The sequence below is a fragment of the Calypte anna genome, chromosome 23 (assembly GCF_003957555.1).
Source record: "Calypte anna isolate BGI_N300 chromosome 23, bCalAnn1_v1.p, whole genome shotgun sequence".
Lineage (NCBI taxonomy): Eukaryota > Metazoa > Chordata > Aves > Apodiformes > Trochilidae > Calypte > Calypte anna.
This window is the reverse complement of record NC_044268.1, coordinates 1898147-1916360: the sequence shown is the minus strand read 5'-3', so window position 1 is coordinate 1916360 and position 18214 is coordinate 1898147. Positions and strand designations below refer to the sequence as shown.

The 18214-nt window shown below is 39.1% G+C and overlaps 1 protein-coding gene across 1 annotated transcript in view; it reads left to right on the top strand.

Moving 5' to 3' along the window:
* Positions 1 to 18214, top strand: part of MACO1 (macoilin 1) — a 26800-nt gene extending 8586 nt beyond the window's left edge. The window contains exons 2-11 of the mRNA XM_030464282.1: positions 704 to 845; positions 1706 to 1832; positions 2871 to 2994; positions 5190 to 5368; positions 5841 to 6339; positions 13542 to 13700; positions 13896 to 14075; positions 14828 to 14948; positions 16393 to 16567; positions 17690 to 18214. Of these exons, the coding sequence (XP_030320142.1) occupies positions 704 to 845; positions 1706 to 1832; positions 2871 to 2994; positions 5190 to 5368; positions 5841 to 6339; positions 13542 to 13700; positions 13896 to 14075; positions 14828 to 14948; positions 16393 to 16567; positions 17690 to 17892 (1909 nt within the window). The 3' untranslated portion in view covers positions 17893 to 18214. The remainder of the gene's footprint in view (positions 1 to 703; positions 846 to 1705; positions 1833 to 2870; positions 2995 to 5189; positions 5369 to 5840; positions 6340 to 13541; positions 13701 to 13895; positions 14076 to 14827; positions 14949 to 16392; positions 16568 to 17689) is intronic.

Below are 18214 nucleotides of genomic sequence, written 5' to 3'. Positions count from 1 at the left end.
AGACTCTTGGCAAATTATCAGTAAACATTCCAGGGCAAAGGTCTGGTTTTGTTGGCAGTGTAATAGAGGAGGGAATAGAAGTTACTAAAATGAAAAATGTATTTTTAAGATCTCCACCATTCCTTTAATCCAGTGCAGTGCAACAGGGTGGTTGCATTCTGAGCACCTGGAGTAACATGCTAGATCTCTGGGTGCTGGAAAAGGGGGGGAAAAGGGATTTAGCAAAATGGATTGGGCTGATCCCGTGGGATCTCAAAACATTTTGAGCTCTTTAGCCAAGAAGGATCATAAATGGTTCAGAAAGCAAGCCTGAGAATAAGAGAATGTGGCTTTGAAATAATTCAGAGTAATAGAACTTGGACTGTGTGGTCTCAAGTCTCATGTGCCTCCAGTTTTATGTTTCTTGGGATTTTTTTATTTGTTGGTTTTTGTTGTTTCGTGTTGGTTTGTTGGTTTTTTTAAGTGGATGCCTTCCAGTCCTGTGCTACTTTAAAATGCAATTGAATATAGTTAACTTTATTAGATTTTTATGTAGTAATCAGCCAACCTACTTTTGTAAAATTATTTTGGATGAAGTGTTCTTACCCATATTCTAGTGGTCTCCAGCTTTTTATTGCCAACCTTTTCTTTTAAAAAAGGGAAAAAAAGTAAATCTCTATTGGAAATAGTGACCTGAGGTTACCTTTCTTCTTTTTTTTTACAGTACTTTTCTGTACCTGAAGTTCCTGGTAGTGTGGGCCCTGGTACTGTTGGCAGATTTTGTCCTGGAGTTCAGATTTGAGTATCTGTGGCCATTCTGGCTCTTCATCAGGAGTGTTTATGATTCCTTCAGATACCAGGGTTTGGTAAGTATAACACAAAATTGCTGCCCTTTTGTGGGGAAATCCTGCAGTGTTTGTAGGCATATCCCATGTTCTACAATTAATGGTGCTGATTTTCACATGAGGTGGGAATTTTCAAGTGGCCTGGGCCTCTGTCTGCCTATTTTATCTGTGGGAAGTGGAAGTAAAGTATAGAACTATCAGATTTTCACCTATTTTACCTGTGGGAAGTGGAAGTGAAGTATAGAACTATCAGATTTTCACCTATTTTATCTGTGGGAAGTGGAAGTGAAGTATAGAACTATCAGATTTTCACCTATTTTATCTGTGGGAAGTAGAAGTGAAGTATAGAACTCTCAGATTTTCACCTATTTTACCTGTGGGAAGTGGAAGTGAAGTATAGAACTCTCAGATTTTCACCCTGAGAAAGTAGTGTTGGATTTCAGTGATTATAGCAGGGTTTTGTTTAAAATAAAATGGAAGCCCTTGCTTGTTTAGATGTTTAATATTCTTTCAGAGAGTAATGGCAGTTGTTTGGTTTTATTGCTTGTTTGGTTTTTTTTTTTTTTCCAGAAGAAGAATATACTAATGCTAATACCATGTCAATAATGTAAACTAAAATCTTCAAACAAAATAATAAGGAATAAATATAACTTGTTATATTTATTGTTGGTGATTTGTTGGAAGTTAAACCTCTACTCCCTTAATTGGAAAAGTTTCTACTTTCAGTGGCTACACTGCTCCATTTCTTTGCCCTGGTTATAGACAGCACTAGTGTTTCTGTGTTGAAATCATTGTGGTTATCACTATTAATAAATAAACTGGTAAGATTTACTGGAATAAACCAAACCCCTCTTCTTTTCCCCACCCCTCCTTTCTTTTAGGCCTTTTCAGTATTTTTTGTTTGTGTAGCATTCACCTCAAATATCATATGTCTGCTCTTCATCCCAATACAATGGCTGTTTTTTGCTGCCAGCACCTATGTTTGGGTACAGTATGTTTGGCACACAGGTAGGTCAATTATTTATTACAACTTTCTGATGGGAATGAATTATCTTTTAGTAACAGGCAGCAACCCCCTTCTCTTTGTTAATCACATTCGGGTTTTTTTAAGTTGTGTCTGGATTAAACAAGAATTAAATGCATCTTGTTGCATCAATCAGAAAAATTTAGGAATAAAACTTGCTTTCTTTATAGAGGTAATGTTTCCCTACCTAAATCTTTGGGATTTGAGGGTTTTGTAATATTTCCTGTTCAACTTCATGTCAGATCACAAGAATTTGCAGGTAGCATGGATTGTTTCTCAGCTTCCTGGTGACAAGTTAGTCATTTATAATAATGACAGTGTGGGAGCTAATGAAAGGTGCTGTGGCTTCACAACCATAGGTAAAAAATCTGGAATAAGATTGCTAAAGTGTTATCTGCAGTTGATGTTTAGAAACCCAGAGCTTTAAAACCTCTGTTTTGTTTGGCTGCTATTTAATGTTCTCACCAGTAGCCCTGGAGAAACCAAGACAGCAGCCCAGTTTTTTCCTAATGTTGTTGAGTCTTGAGCTGCAAACTCTTTGTCTACATTACTCTAAATGGAGTAACCAGCATGGTGCTTACTCACTCCTGTTTTCTCAGCTGATTTGCTCACTGATGCTACTCAAATATACCTAACTTGGAGTGAAAAAGTAGTCCAAGCTTACCACTTGTGACTCAAGGATCATAAGCTGTAACATTACCTCATCTTCTGCAGTTTCTTCCATTTGTGTTCCTTTTCTGTACAGGACTTTGTGCCAAGCTATTTCATTAGCTGTGCATCTGTTATTTTTCACTGGTGCCTTTAGAAAGCAATAAAGCAAGATCAAGAGACAAAAGTTTAGAGCTGGTTTAAAATAAAGGCATCCTAGATACTTTATTCTAAAAAAAAAGCCCTCTTACAATTCCCTTTATGCCTCTCTGAAAAATTTTCTTTGCTTTTGGAATGTTTTTAAAATAATTTGAAATTACTTGCTGCTTGTAATGTATTACTAAGGTGTTTCTCCTTTTCTCTGCTCTCAATAGAGAGAGGTGTGTGCTTACCAACAGTATCACTGTGGATACTTTTTGTTTATATTGAAGCAGCCATTAGATTTAAAGATTTAAAAAACTTCCATGTAGACCTTTGTCGTCCATTTGCAGCACACTGGTAAGTGGTTTTTTTTTCTCTTAACCTTTATTTCAGCAGGGAAATTAATATTCAGGGCTTTGTGGTTTGATTCAGCTTTGGCTCTTTGGTTCCTCCCTCTCTTGTCTGTCAGGAAATAATCCAGAGAAATGTGTGCTAAGCATTAACCCAGTGCAACCTTCCTGAAGATCCAGTGCTTGTGAGCTCTAGGGAGTTTGTAGCATAGGTATTCCTAGAATTTCTTGGAAGTCCCTGTCATCAGTGTGCAGATTTTGTTTTTACATGGTGAGCAGATGGTAAAAGTAGCAAAAAGCAAATGTTTTACTGATAATTTGTTTATCCTATTACTGCAATTTTTTCTGTAACAAAGCACTTCTCTTTTTCCCCTCCAAAGAGAGGTTCTCATCATAATTTACCAGAGGCAGTGGATAAACCTTCAGGTTGAAAATAATGACAGAAAATAAAACCTAAACAACCTCTTATATTACACTGCTTTTTTGGAAGGGCCAAGACTGACTTTGGGCAAAAGCCATCACTGCAGGGTATCCATATCTTGAAGAAATGGATGTTTATTCCCCAAGTTTTTACTGTACTGTGTACTGATGAGGCTGTGTTTAAAATGTGTCCTGGTTTTCCCAGAGTCATTTGGTCCAGTTCCCTATGAAACAGTCTCCAATGACTTAGACATCTGTCATTTTAATTTATATTGTCTACGTTGTGCAATAAATCCCTTAAACACTAATTAAATTCTATAATAGGTTACAAAAGCCCTTCAGAAGCTGTGAAGAAAGGTCTTGCTGCTGCTGAATTGGATGCAAACGTTTCAGCTTGTCATCAGAGCTTTAGAACTGGAGCTACAGCTGGCTTTACACAGTATTACAAAGGGAGCCTTGGCAGAGATAATGTCAGATGCATATGCAAATGATTCTTGTATTCTGGCAATTGACTTAGAAATGCAATTTGCACAGTGCTGAGCAAAGAATGAGAAGAATTGAATTGTTAATAGTCATTTGCATCCAAGGTTCCCCCCAATCTAGGACACGTTCAAGTGTTTAAAATGCACCCTCACTGTGCATTGTTAAAATACTTGTCAAAGATGTATTTATTTTTATACAGGGATATTTGCTCATTAATCAAGTATCCTTGTTAATGAATACACTGGCATGATTTATTAGCATTCTGTATGGGTGCAGTTGTCACAAGGTAATATGAACACTTGGGTTCTGCGTGATGAAGCTGATACAGAGAAAATAATTCCAAAGTTCTGTAGCAGTTCTGTCATCCTCGTCAGCAAATGGAACAGCAGAGTCTAGCTAGAAGTGAAATTCTTCATATCTTATCTGTCAGTAAGATAAGTGGAAGAACTGAGTTGAGAGATTAGATGTCTTTTGCTTGCAGCTTCAAGGGCAGTCTCCTAAACAAGGAATTTCCAAAGGCTATTTCTTGCCCACCAAAAGTGTCTTCATGGTGAGCAGCCTCAGCAGGGACAGATCAAGGTCTTCAGGCTTTACCTCCAGGGTCACTTCTGACTGTCCCAGATGTGGGTGATGACCCTGGGGTTCCCAGCTTGAGTGCCCCAGGAATGCAGTAGCCCCAGAACTGGATGTTCCACCAGCTTCTCCAGCTTGTGTTCCTCAGCTGGTGCCACAGCAAGAAGGTGTCACGGGGCCTGTGGAGGAGGTGGTTTGGAGAACTTTTGTGTTGTCTCAGCTTTAAAGAATGCTGAAAAAGTGGATCTGCTCTTAGGATACAAAAAGATGGGGCTAAGGATCAGTTTCTCCTTTCCCTATTCTGGGTGAATGTTACATTTCCCACTCTTAATTCTTAGAGATCACAAAGCACTCGGAGCAAAACTTGGAACTCCTGCTGTATTTGGCTGTTATCTCCTAAAAGATGTGTGTTTCCTGGTCTGGTGCCTGTCTAAACTCTGTCTTTACTATGTGCAGTGCAATTGCATTGTTGTAATCCTTTAATCTATGCTACAGTTAATTGCTGTCAGTAATGAATGGTAATTTTATCTTAAGAGGTGTTTACATTTTTCAGCCATAGCTTTGTTGTCCTACAGCAAGAAATATTTTATATATCTTTTTCAATGAAAAACCATGATCTAGATGCATTCACAGCTCTAGCATTTATTCCAGTTTATTAATTTACTGTCATGGTTACATTTTGAGCAACAGTGGTGCTTTTTTTTTTCTTTTTTCCCCCCCTCTTAGCATTGGCTACCCTGTTGTGACTTTGGGCTTTGGCTTTAAAAGTTACGTCAGCTACAAAATGCGTTTAAGAAAACAAAAAGAAGTGCAGAAGGAGAATGAGTTCTACATGCAACTTCTGCAGCAAGCTCTGCCCCCAGAACAGCAGATGCTCCAAAGGCAAGAAAGGGAAGCAGAAGAAGGCAAGTTATGCTTCTTACTTAATGCATTTGCTGTTATCTGCTAGCTTATAAAAAAGCCCAAGCCTTTGGTAAGGAGAAGTTTCTTTAGTCTGTGTTGTTTTGAAGAAAGCAGAGTGAAGGTAGAAAGAGAGGAGCCAGAAATAAAATTATTTTGGCTGTGGTTAGTATGACAGTAGAGATTAATTATGCCCTCTCTGTTTAGTTCTTTATTAGCAACTGCATCAGTCAGTGCTCTGTGAAGTACCAGTATTTATTTATTATTAAATCCCTTGGTTACCATTTCCTGCATGTAATGGGAAAAAAAAAATCTTAAAATGTCATGTGAATTCTGATTTTCATTTCTAAATAGCCTCTGATAATGATTTTCTGCAGAAATTATTGATGTATACGTAATGATTTTTCCTTCTGTGTCACAGTATTGATTGATTTAATGAACTAAGTTGGTTTTGGTTTTGTTTTTTTGGTGTTGCAGCAGCCAAAGGATTATCTGATATGGATTCCTCAATACTTTTGCAGCACAATGGAGGCATTCCAGCCAATAAAAAAATATCTGCAACGTTGCCAGAGCTAGAATATAGAGAAAAAGGGAAAGAAAAGGACAAGGATGCTAAGAAACACAACCTTGGAATAAATAACAATATTTTGCAACCTGTAGACTCTAAAATACAAGAAATTGAATATATGGAAAACCATATCAATAGTAAAAGATTAAATAATGATCTTGTAGGAAGTACAGAAAACCTCTTAAAAGAGGACTCATGCACTGCCTCATCCAAAAATTACAAAAATGTCAGTGGAGTTGTGAACTCCTCACCTCGCAGTCACAGTGCAACTAATGGGAGCATCCCTTCCTCATCTACTAAAAATGAGAAAAAACAGAAGTGTGCTAGCAAGAGCCCAAGCACACACAAGGACTTAATGGAAAATTGTATTCCTAATAACCAGCTAAGCAAACCAGATGCACTGGTAAGGTAAGTTGGATCTGAGCATGTCTAACAGCCTGTCTTCTCCACCCTTCTTTCCAGTCCATTGGTTCTCTTGTATTTTTCTCTAGGAAAATGTAACTTATGATCCCATAAGGAAGATGGAATTGTCTAGGAGTGGAATGAGATAGCAAAGAACTGGGCCTTTGGGGTTCTGTGCCTGATTTTTTGCCTCTGGTTTGCTGTGCAGCCTTGAGTAAATTGCTTTCTTTCTACCTCAGTATCCAACACTTCCCTACCTCACAGGGGTGTTGTGAGGCATCCTAAATAGCTTTAATAATCATTTGATAGAAGGTATGAGAGAAATGTGGAGGGTCATTACTGCAGAGCTCAGTTCTTGACAAATCTTCCATGGGGTGACCTTTATGTCTCCAGGGAACTCAGTGGGGCTTGATAGTGCCTGAGCAGGTTTTTTGGCTTAGTTTTTTTCTATTGTTTTTCCCTTGCAAAGCTTGGCTTTTATTTTAATCTTCAATTGACAAGCAGAGATGCAAAGTGTCAGCTACTCTGTTACTCAGTGAAGTGGTAAGGTCAGATTCCTGCTTGCATACCTGCTGCATTATTGGGTTAAGTACAGGTGAGAAGGGATTTAATCTAGCTGCCTTGTTAAACTATAAAGATTGAAAAAGTCACATCTTGGCACAGGCTCATCTGAAGTTTAAATAAGGGTGTGTCTGTGTAATGCAGCTCAGTGCTCACAGTGTAGAAGTCCTTAGGTGGTGGTTGTGGTGGTACAAGAACTACTTGCAGGAAGGAGGCAGTATGGAACTGTTCTGAGGGGGACAGAGCTGTGGAAAACAAAATCATTGCACAGTCATGCACTTCACTCCTGTCTCAGGCTTAGGTCTCTTTTTCCTTTTTTGATGTCCTGAATACTCTTTGGCCAACAAATCCATGCTGGGTCACTTAGTTGGCAGTCTGGGTTTGCTTTCTCTGCAGGTACCTCTTGATAACTGGACTTTGGTCTGGCTCTGAGGATTTGTGCTCTATGAATACAGTTACTCAAATGAAAATATTATTTTCTTTTCTGATAATTACTCTGCCACTGCTTGACATCCCTCTGCCAATTAGATCTCCAGACTAATTGATACCTAATGTCTGTAGAGAACTTGTATGAAGCAAATAAGAGACCAGCTAATCAATCTAATCTGTGAATCAGATTTAGCCAAGATTAATGGGATGCAGATGGCTCTTGTCTTCAGCAAAGCTGCATCTAAATAAACATGTACAGGACTGCTCTCTTTGTTATGCTGCCAGTTCCAGATGGAAGAGAGAACAGGTCAGTTCAACTTTGCTGCAGCTCAAAATGCCATTCCTAAATCTTGAGAAAAGAGAAAGGAGGGAAGCACTTTACAGGTGACTTGCAGACTGAGATATTTGTCCCGTGGAGCTATGGCAAGGAGTGAGATTTAAACCTTGTGTGTTTTATGTTTTAATTACACCTTGAAAAATTTATATGCTGTGGTTATGTATGGTTAGACCAGGTGGTCATGGTAATTGTCCAGAGGAGGTTTTCTGATGCAGAAGTGAGTATTTAATGGACTGGGCTGTGTCCTGAACAGAATTCCAGCTCTTCTAATTCACCTGGTAGGGATGGAGGACACAATCACTGTAATCTGAAAGGGCTTTTGTGCCATGGAGCCTTACTGTGCCCTCAGAATGAATTAAACCACTTCAGTCTCTTGTTGAGGTGTTTCCATGGGATGTGTGGGTGTGCTACAAACCCATGTTTCTGCTTACTGTGCACTGAGTTCCCCTTGCAGGCAAACCAGGAGTGCTTAAAACACCAACATCCTGTGTGTTTCTTACAAACCTGGATTACAGAAATCATTCATGAAATCTTGTTTCAACTGAGTAGGTAACTCCTACACCTCCAGCAGTATAAACTTGCCTGACAAATTGGATGGGATGGAATGCACTTAAATTTTAAAATGGATGTTTATTTGTTTGGTTTTTTTTAACTTGTCAGTTATCCTGTCCCTGGAGTGTAAGGCATTTTTGTTCATCATCTTTTCCATTTCCAATAGCACTACTCATCCCTGCTATTAAACTTTTAGTCTGCATCAAGGCTGCAAAGGGCTGTGTGAAGTCCTGTGTTTATGTCCAACTTTCAGATCAGATCTGCTCAGCTTCCAAATAAAGATGCTTTTTATAGCTTCTTGTCCAGCAGACTCACAGCAGGATGTCAAACCCAAGCTGCTCTCCTTTTGTGTTCACAAATTATTTCCTTCAAGCTAACTAATCAGTATTAAATGTAGAGTATGCCTTAAGACTGCTAGGGACTCAGGATTAACAGGGATTATTTGAGACAGTAAAGATTGGGTTTTCTTGAGAACAAGGCAGTCTTGCATGCTGGTTAATGTTTGCTGTTAGATACTTGATATGGGATTTATATCTGAGGGGATACTGCTGATTTCAGGTTATATTTTCTATATACTCTGATTTGAAACAGTAAGTTTTGGGTTTTGTTTTTCCTGGTAAGGGGTTAGTGCATGTGTGTGTAGTTTTCTAGGGGGGGAAGTTATTGATCCCCATCTCCAGGTATTTCAGTGATTATTATGCTACTTGATAGCTAAAGAAATTCAGGAGGCTCTGTCCCTGCTGAGCAGCCTTGAATATAACCCCTGTTTAGTTTTGGGGTGGTTTGTTTGTTTTTTATTTGTTCTTAAAACTGAAATTAATATCTACTTCTTATTGATGCTTAATTCTGTCTGTTTGTTAAGCCTCTGGGATCTGAGCTGGTTATTTTCCAGCACTGTGGTAACTGGACCAGTGCTGGGATACCTTTGGTATCCAGTGGAAGGATAAACTTGGTATCCCTTTACACTTCATGTTGTTTGTCAGTAGGTTCAGAGCAATTTGACTTCTTGTTACTGTTCCACTGTTGTTTCTGAGGTGCAGCAGATTTTGTTCATGTTTTGGGGGCTCAAGTGCATGGAATGAATCCAAGCCCTAATTGCTGTGGAATTTTTATTTATAGACTCATAGGGTTGGAAGGGGCCTTAAAGATCATCCTGCCCCAACCCCCCTACATAGGAGGGTTATTTAATATTTATATTGCATATTACATTGTAATAATCATGTCCTGCCTCTAGCTATTTGCACCCTTAAAAAAATAATCAAGAAGCACACACAGAAAAAACTGGCAGTGCAGCTTGGCAAAACCTGTTTGTATCCATAGAGGTCTTGCCTTTGGCACTTGAGGTGTTGCAACAAGCTGTCTTTTGTACTAATTATTCTCAGAGATAACAATGACATCTTCTGGCAAGTGGACTAAGGAAAAGATTTGTGAAGCAAGGTCTGGTCTGCCACATCTGATTTTGCTTTCCTAAAATGTAATGTTACCTGCAGAGTTGAACTTGAAGGTTTTAACATAAATTTCTGACCATTTGTTGCTAATTATTGTACATCTTCTTGGGCACCTTTGATGTCCTGAGAGTGATTGCTGCTTCTTCCTAATCCCCCCTGCCTGAAGTGACATTAATGTACCAGCAGGCTTTTTGCTGTCAGTGGGGGAAGATGGTCAGTGTTTCATGCAATATGATGGGAGTCCAGGAAAGTACAAAACAGCAGAGCAAAAAGAAATGGAAAATGTGAATTAGAAATCTTGGGAAGCCATCCTTCTAGCAGACAATTTTGCTATCACTGTCAGCAGAGTGCTTGGACTGTTCAGAAGCAAAATAACCTTTGGAAATGCCAGGTCCTTAGATCATTTTTTTTTGTGTGTGTAGGAGAAAAGTAAGTAACTCAGCTCTCTCTCTGTGTCTTACTGTCTTTTTGGTGATGAAAAATTATCTGAGGAGCTGCTAGTAACAGCATATTAGTTCCAGCAGGAGAACCTCAGTGCTGCAGGATTGCATTGGCCACTTGGAAGTAGATTCACTGGGAGGGATGATTATGGCAACAGATTGGGCTGAAATGGGACAAAGGAACAAATGGGTCTCTTAGAATCACAGAGTTGTTCTGGTTGGGAAAGATCTTTGAGATCACAGAGTCCAACCAGGAAGCCAACTGTACAAAGACCATGCTAAACCCTGTCCCTCAGCACCACATCTGCATGGCTTTTAACCACCCCCAGAGATGGTAATTCCAGCAGCTCCCAGGACCACTGTTTAATTCCAGTGGTTTTGAAAAGCACCTGAGTGCCCTCTGTGTCTTTTTAAACTTGAATTTTTATATAAATTGTGTTTAATGGGTGTGTGATTGCCAGGTGATTATGGAATTGCATTGGCAGAGTAAACTTAAGCAACAAGGATGTTATTCACATCTTATCAATACTTAAGAGGTTTAAGCTGAATTGAGTTGTCTTTAAGTTGATCCATCAATCTTCCCTGAAGCTTTTGGAAAAACACTCAGTCCTGAAGGTGATTACTGATTAATTCTCTTTGCAAGTGAGATCAGGAATGATATGTGGTAGTCCTGAAAAAAGAAAATGGGTAAATCTGCATTTATAGGAATGATAAACTGAAAGAGTTTGCCTTATCTGTATAAAGAGCACAATGTAATAATCTGCATCTCTAAACCCTCATTTTAAAACCAGTCATATATCAAAATGATGTTTAGTTTCTGCAGCCACAGAGAGAAGTCTCTTCTAGAACTCAAGTTTTCTTCCCCTCCCCATTGTAAATAACTTTTCCAATAAGCCTGGAAATAAGAGATTTAAGCAGAAAATGAAATGGTAGAAAGAATAATAACAAAGCAAAACAAAACAAAAAAAAGTGATATCTTCTTGGGTGATTTATCACTGTAACAGGAGTGCAGACTATTAGGGAGGGGAGGAGGGAAAGGTCCCCATGGGCTCATAGCAGCCAAGCTTTCTTTTATGGCACTGTGTTGGTTTAGCTTGCTGATGAGCTTTCATTTTAGAAAGAATCAACAGAAAAGGTGTTTTTAATCTTGTATTCCTGTAAAAAGATGGATGGCCTCCATGTCTATAGACAGAGAAGAGCTTGGACTTTGTGTTCCACAGGAGGAAATTTTTGGCCTGAAAATGTTTGGCTGGACTTTATAAGCTGGAGAAGAACATGGTCACACAGCAGAGAAGGCAAAGTGTGGTTTAGGGGGAAAGAACATCCAGGAGGCTTTGGCTCTGTGTTCAGGCAGGATTTGAGTGATGTGAGTTTATTCAGGCTTTTCCTGATTAATGCTGCTTTTCCCAGAATACTAAATACCCTAAATAATTCCTAAATAATCAACTATTTTCTCTGAGCAGGTTTGACATAGTCTTTGCTCTAGGTAAAAGGCTATTTACAGTTGTCTTATTTTCAGAGTTCTGTTTATGAAGAGATGTATGTTGAAATTAGGTGTGGATACTTAGTGTAAAGTGTGTGTCAGTTATGTGCATTCCCTTACATTGACCTGCAAACTGTTTTTTCACCTATATTAAATAAACAGTTGGCAGACAGTCTGTTAATGCTTCCTGCAGCATCTTACTCTCCAGTTAATAGGTTTGCTCTTTCTAAAACACAAAGCTCCTGTTTATTGGGGGGTTAAATTGAATTGTTATATCATGTCCCAGTGACTGTCCAGCTCTGTCACTCAACATACTGAACACAGTGAAAAAACAAAAAAATACCTGCTGATGGGTTTTCCATTTTTGGTTTGTGTGCTGTGGTTACACGATTGATTGAATTAATATTTGGTTAGGTTTGCAAATGTTTTCCTCTTCCAGCAGATTGCAAGGTGCTGAAATGATTTGTGGTCTTCAGGATGAAATGTGGATTTGCTTTGTACTATTGCTCCTTGACTACTAAGTATAAATTTTGAATTTATTTTTTTTTCCCTTTTTAAAGGTACATTTTGACCACGATTTATACTATACTAAAAAGAATTCATCTTACCAGTAGGGTTGTTCAAGTGGAGCTAGAAAGACATCTAAGTACAGCTGTAGGAAGTGGGATGTGAGCTTTTGAGCTTTATGTTACAGCCCATGCTTCTTTATAGGCTGTTGGCTGCTGCTGATTTACCCAGGAGAGCTTTTTGGTGCCATTTTAGCCTATTACAGATGTCCTTTTATGAATTTCCAGAAGTTTGATGATTGCACATTTAACCTCTTGATTCATTCACACAAGATGTTCTCATGCCTCATATTGTTACATCTCTCACTAGTGTTTTAGGTTGAGATTTTCCTGCACTGAAGCCCAAAAGAGCCCAAATGAGGACAGAAAGCTCTAACTTTTAACCTCCTCTAGTGACTGGCAGTAAGGGCACTTCATTTTGGCTTTTCTGACTATTTTCTCCCAGTCTTAATGTTTGACTGTTGCTAATTCTGTATGGACCTCTAGGAAATAAAAACACCTTGATCACCTTAAAATCTCCTAAATGAGTAACTGATGGAGGGAGTCAGGGTTATGTGTGGGTGACTCAGAGGCATATTTGCTTTAAAAATGCAATGCAGTGCTCATAAAAAGTGGTTGATTATTCACCTGTGATATGTTTGTGTTTTTTAAGAATCACTAATCTTATCTTGAAAACATAGAGGGAAATGAAGGTGAGCTGGAGGCCTCTATTTCAAAAAACTGGGGTTTATTAAACCAAATTTGGCTGAAAATAATGAAGAAGCTTGCCTGAGTCTTGAAGAGCTTTCTAAAGCTACAATTAAGCATATAGCAGATGGTCTCTGTTCAGGAGCAATTAAAACTAGATTTACTGACTCCTGAACTGTGGATGACTTAACACAGCCTTTTTATTCAACATGCACATCGTGTACTTCAAGAAAAAGAGAAGCTTTGAGGTGAGAATGTAGCAGTATGCTCCTTAGCTGAGCTGTAACTAAGAAATGAAGCTCGTAATTTGTTGAAACAGTAAAATTTGTTCAGGTATGCACCTGTTTTGTTTGCAATTTCTCACTCTTATCCATTTCACTTCTGCTTGAAGAGGAAAAATAGAATTCCATAGGATTTGGTTTATGACTGCAGTGGATGGAGGAAAACAAACCTGTGGGAGGTTATGAAGTGTGGATATGGCTGTACATAGAGCTGTGTATGTATGGTTATGTAAAACATTATTGTAATTATTTAGCAAGGCTAGAGATAATTTCTGAGAGTTCATTATCTTAAGAACCAAGGGTTTGGTGGGCTGGGTGGGCTGCTTGCTTCTTTTGATATCGTGCGCTCGAACCTCTGCATATGTGGGAACTAAAAGTTGAAATTGTCTTCTTTTAATTGTCTTTTTCTAACTGTCTTTCCTAGGTTGGAACAAGATATTAAAAAGTTAAAGGCTGACCTGCAAGCAAGCAGGCAGATTGAACAGGAGCTACGTAGTCAGATCAGTTCTCTGACTAACACAGAGCGGGGAATTCGATCTGAAATCGGGCAGCTCCGGCAGGAAAATGAACTGCTTCAGAACAAGTATGTGTCTCCACACAGCAGTGTAAATTAGTTGCTGATGTCTGTAGTCTGGCAAAGGGGAAATAGTAAGTTAAGACTCGACCAAATTGAAGGCACTTGTCTGCAAATCCAGCCAGACTCATTTGGGACCGTTGACAGCAATTTATTTTGAGTAAGTAAAATTCGCCGTTAAGTCCCATACCTGTTGCCTTCCAGATTACACAATGCTGTACAAATGAAGCAAAAAGACAAACAAATGATCAGCCAGTTGGAGAAGAAACTAAAGGCAGAGCAGGAGGCACGAGCCTTTGTAGAAAAACAATTAATGGAAGAAAAGAAAAGAAAGAAGTTGGAAGAAGCAAATGCTGCACGTGTCGCATTTGCTGCTGCTACAAGGTATTTTGTTCTACCTCAGAAGCAAGCTCAGCTCCAGAAAATGACTGTAGTTGTTGGGGGGGGATTTGGTCAGGCTTTTCTCACTCTTCTGTAGATAATGCAGCAGTCTGTATTTTATTTTTTAAAAAAGATGTCTTTGTGTTAAGAGGTTTATTTATATTAAGGCAGTGAGAGGACTCATCCTTCCATGAATCTGACTCAGATGTTACCTTTACAGGGTATAAAGGATGAATATGCTCTAAATTATCTGCTCTACCTTGATTGTTCTAGCAGAGAGATGTTTTATCCTGCATAGGCCAGTCTGCTTTACAAAAAGGAACATCCCCTTTCATGTGGGGACTGTGAATCATACAAAAGATGCTGGCCAGAATGCTGTCTTCCTCTCATATCTTGAAAGTTTTCTGCACCAGCCAGTGACTTCCAGTGTTTAGAGGGGAAGTTTTTGAAGATGAAAGCATGGCAGCAGTGTGGATGACTTGAATCTGCAGTGCTCCAAATGTCTAAAAAAGAATTACTTCTGCTTTTCTGTTCTCCATATTTCATAAATATTCCAGATTTCCTAATACTTGAAATCTATCATTGCATAACTCTTTGTGTTGTTGCCTTAAGGGAAATTCTCTTGCTGAAAAGAACAGAGTTTGCTTCATCGTTTTATCCTTCAATATTTATACTAATTTTCACATTATAAACAGTTCAGGATTGACAGCCTCATTCTTATTTCACTACCTTCTCTTTTAACATTTTTCCTGCAGAGGAGAGTGTACTGAAACCTTACGGAATCGTATCAGAGAGTTGGAGACAGAGTGCAAGAAGCTCACAATTGACATAAAGCTGAAAGAAGATCAGATACGAGAACTAGAAATGAAAGTTCAGGTAATGGGAAAGCACCAGGGGCTTAGATCAGCATCAAGAGGAGTGCTTGCAGCACTCTGAAACTGGATCTACATAAGCAGCAATCAACACCTTCAAGAATTATGCTCTTCAGATCTCTGTCTTGCATCAGGCTTTGTAAGAACATGGGTGTGAGGAAGGTTAATAGTCTTAGCTCCACACCACTCAACTGTTCAGTTTGTTAGAATATTTTCCTTGAACCAGTAGTCTGGCTAGACTGAGAATATAATCCCCTCACTAACATTATTTTGTCTGTATCTTTATCAATGTTACTGCTTATTCAGTGCAGTTTTAATCACTGGCCAGACTTCTGTTGTTGTTGTTTTGGTGGGGCTTTTGGGGTTTTTTTTTGTGGAAGTACATCATGGTAAACTTGTAGCAGACACTTGTCTGGCATGTTAGAGTTTAAAAGCTCAAGTATGTGAGCTGCAGTTGACTTTGCTCCTTTAAAATGTCTGTTCCTAAAGATGTACTCAGACTGTCAACTGACAATTTGCATAAATATGTATTTTTTTTTTTATGTCTTGCGGGTTTTTTAGACACTCTTCACAATCCACCTGGTGTTATTGTGAACTTGTTTCCAAATAACACATGCAGCCTTGTTGTTCTTGGGTTTGCCCAGCCCTGGAAAACAAATGTGTTTATCCATGGAGAATATCAGCATGGCTTTCAACTGATCAAACCAGCTATAATCAAGCTTTTTTATTTTATTACTGTCTTCAAACTGTTAGAGAAGCTTTTTGTTACAAGGATTGATATTTCCTCCCTTGGATTGTTTCTTCTTTTCAAAGTACAGAATTAGTTTGTGTATAACATTTATTTTTTTCTTAGTCAAAATGTTGCTGCATGCTTCCCCACCACAAGATGCCTGTCTCTTCTGGGCAGAATACTTGCCCCTTCCTTTTTTTTCCTAAATTTCTGGGTTTGCAGCACAGCTAGGTTCAATGTGGGAAGAAAACCTTTTCCCCAGCCAATTGAAATAGCTTAAAATGCTTATTTAGGATCCCTTTTCACTGCCTGGCAAGAGATCAGTCCCCAGCCAAGCCATTTTGCTTGCGGGAAGTGTTTTCATGTTCCTCAGCTTGGCTTAGAGCACTGGGTGGCTGCTTAGCTGGCACCTGGAAGTGCTGAGGAGGATTTCTGGGTGGAGGGGCTTGATAGGGATGATAGAGGGCTGAGGAGCAGAGTAAATGGTACTTGCTCACCACACAGTAATTATGGATGGTACAATATGGCTTTGATCACTTGTATGACAGTCACGTCTAATTACAAGAGGTAATATTACAGTGTCCTTAATTAACCATCATTTTAATTTTACAGTATTAATACCAGGCCCAGTGGTGTGCTATGGGGAAGAGAGAGATTTCTCAGTGTATCTCCTGTGTAAAGTCAATGAGAATAACATTTGTCCTAATTACTCCTACAGGAGCTGCGGAAGTACAAGGAAAACGAGAAGGATACGGAGGTGTTAATGTCAGCACTTTCAGCCATGCAGGATAAAACACAGCACTTAGAGAACAGCCTGAGTGCAGAGACAAGAATCAAGCTGGATCTGTTCTCTGCATTAGGAGATGCAAAACGACAGCTTGAGATTGCCCAAGGTAATATGGGATGGTTGAACTCAGAAAGTGGAAATATGAAAGAGCATCTTGCCCTTCTGTTGAGGAGTGGGGCTGCACCCCCCCAGCATTTCAGCTGGCAGTGGGGTTTTGTCTTTTACAGCTTTGTGAATGTGATCTTGAGCAATCCAGCTGACCTGATTCCCCCCCCCAGCCATTAAACTGGAGACAATAAACGTCAAGATGGGCTTTTAAGTTAATTTATGATGATTTTCTACATTTTTTATAGACCATTACCTTAAAGCAGGATAACTTTTCAGGAGCTTGAAGATAAAATAATAGCTACCATCTATTAAGTCCCTGTATTTGAATTGTAATAATGCAAATAGACTGAAATATACTTACAGGATATATACTGCAGTATATTTATGAGAGACCAAAGTAAATACAACCTAAAGGGGGGGGTGGGGAAACTGATACGTTTTTAAATGTTATATTTTTGAGGTAAGCTTGGACAGTGGTGCTCTTGTTGGGCTGGTGTTGCAGCCACCAGAGGGAGCATGAAGACAGTATAAAGCCCTGCCCAGACCATCCTTTGTTCAGCCTTGCAAACCATGAAGCAAAATTAAATAACCTTTTGATTTAGGACCAGTTTATTTTCCTTGAAGAAGTTTGCTTGGTTGCAGGAAAAATTGATTAGCCTGAGAAATTTTTTTTGTCACTTCACCAGTGTTTCAGTTTGTGGTTTCAGAACTTGCTGCAGTGATGTGAGTGTGCACAAAGGGAGTTTAGGAAAATGGTGAGAATAGGACAGTTTTAAAAATAAATGACACATTTAATAAGCTGCTGTGAGGGGCTTGTACAAAGTGAGCAAAAAAGTGCAGAAAAAAGTTGAGCCAGGGAAGTAACCTCTTAGTGTGATGCAGCTCTGAACCCAAACAATGCAAATCTGATGGAAGAGGTGTGTCTGGTTGTGTTACCTGGTCATTAGAGGTAATTAAACATTGTTCTTCATCCCAAACCCAGGGGTGAATGCTTTTACTGGTGTCCTGTTAGTGCTGAATGGCTTCTGGGGTGCTTTGCTGCAACAGCTCTTCACGAACCCCTGGTGTGGAGGGTGAACACATCCTGCTGGTACTAAGTGATGTTGTTTGCTGTTTTCAGGGCAAATCATACAAAAAGATCAGGAAATCAAGGACCTAAAACAGAAGATTGCAGAAGTTATGGCAGTAATGCCCAGCATAACATACACTGCAGCCACCAGCACTCTGAGTCCTGTTTCCCCACATTATTCTTCCAAATTTGTGGAGACCAGCCCTTCTGGACTTGATCCCAATGCCTCTGTTTATCAGCCCTTGAAGAAATGAATGCCAATTTTCTTTTTGCCCAGTAATTTTTTGTCATGCTGAAGGCATCACACAGGAGTGTCTCTTGCAGTCAAGATGAAATTGTATTGTGTGAGACTGTATTTGTTGTCATTTAAAACAGGATAAAAGAACATCTGGATTGACTAGAACTGCCCATCAGTTTTTCTTGTAAATTTTTAGAAAACCTCACAGAACTTTGCAATTTATTTTCCTCGGCCAATGCATTAAAAACAATTCTTGGTTTTCAAGTAGCCAATTTTGCCTTTTTATGTACTCTTGCATGGTTTCCTCTTGAAAAAATACAGGGCTTTGCTTGATTTTG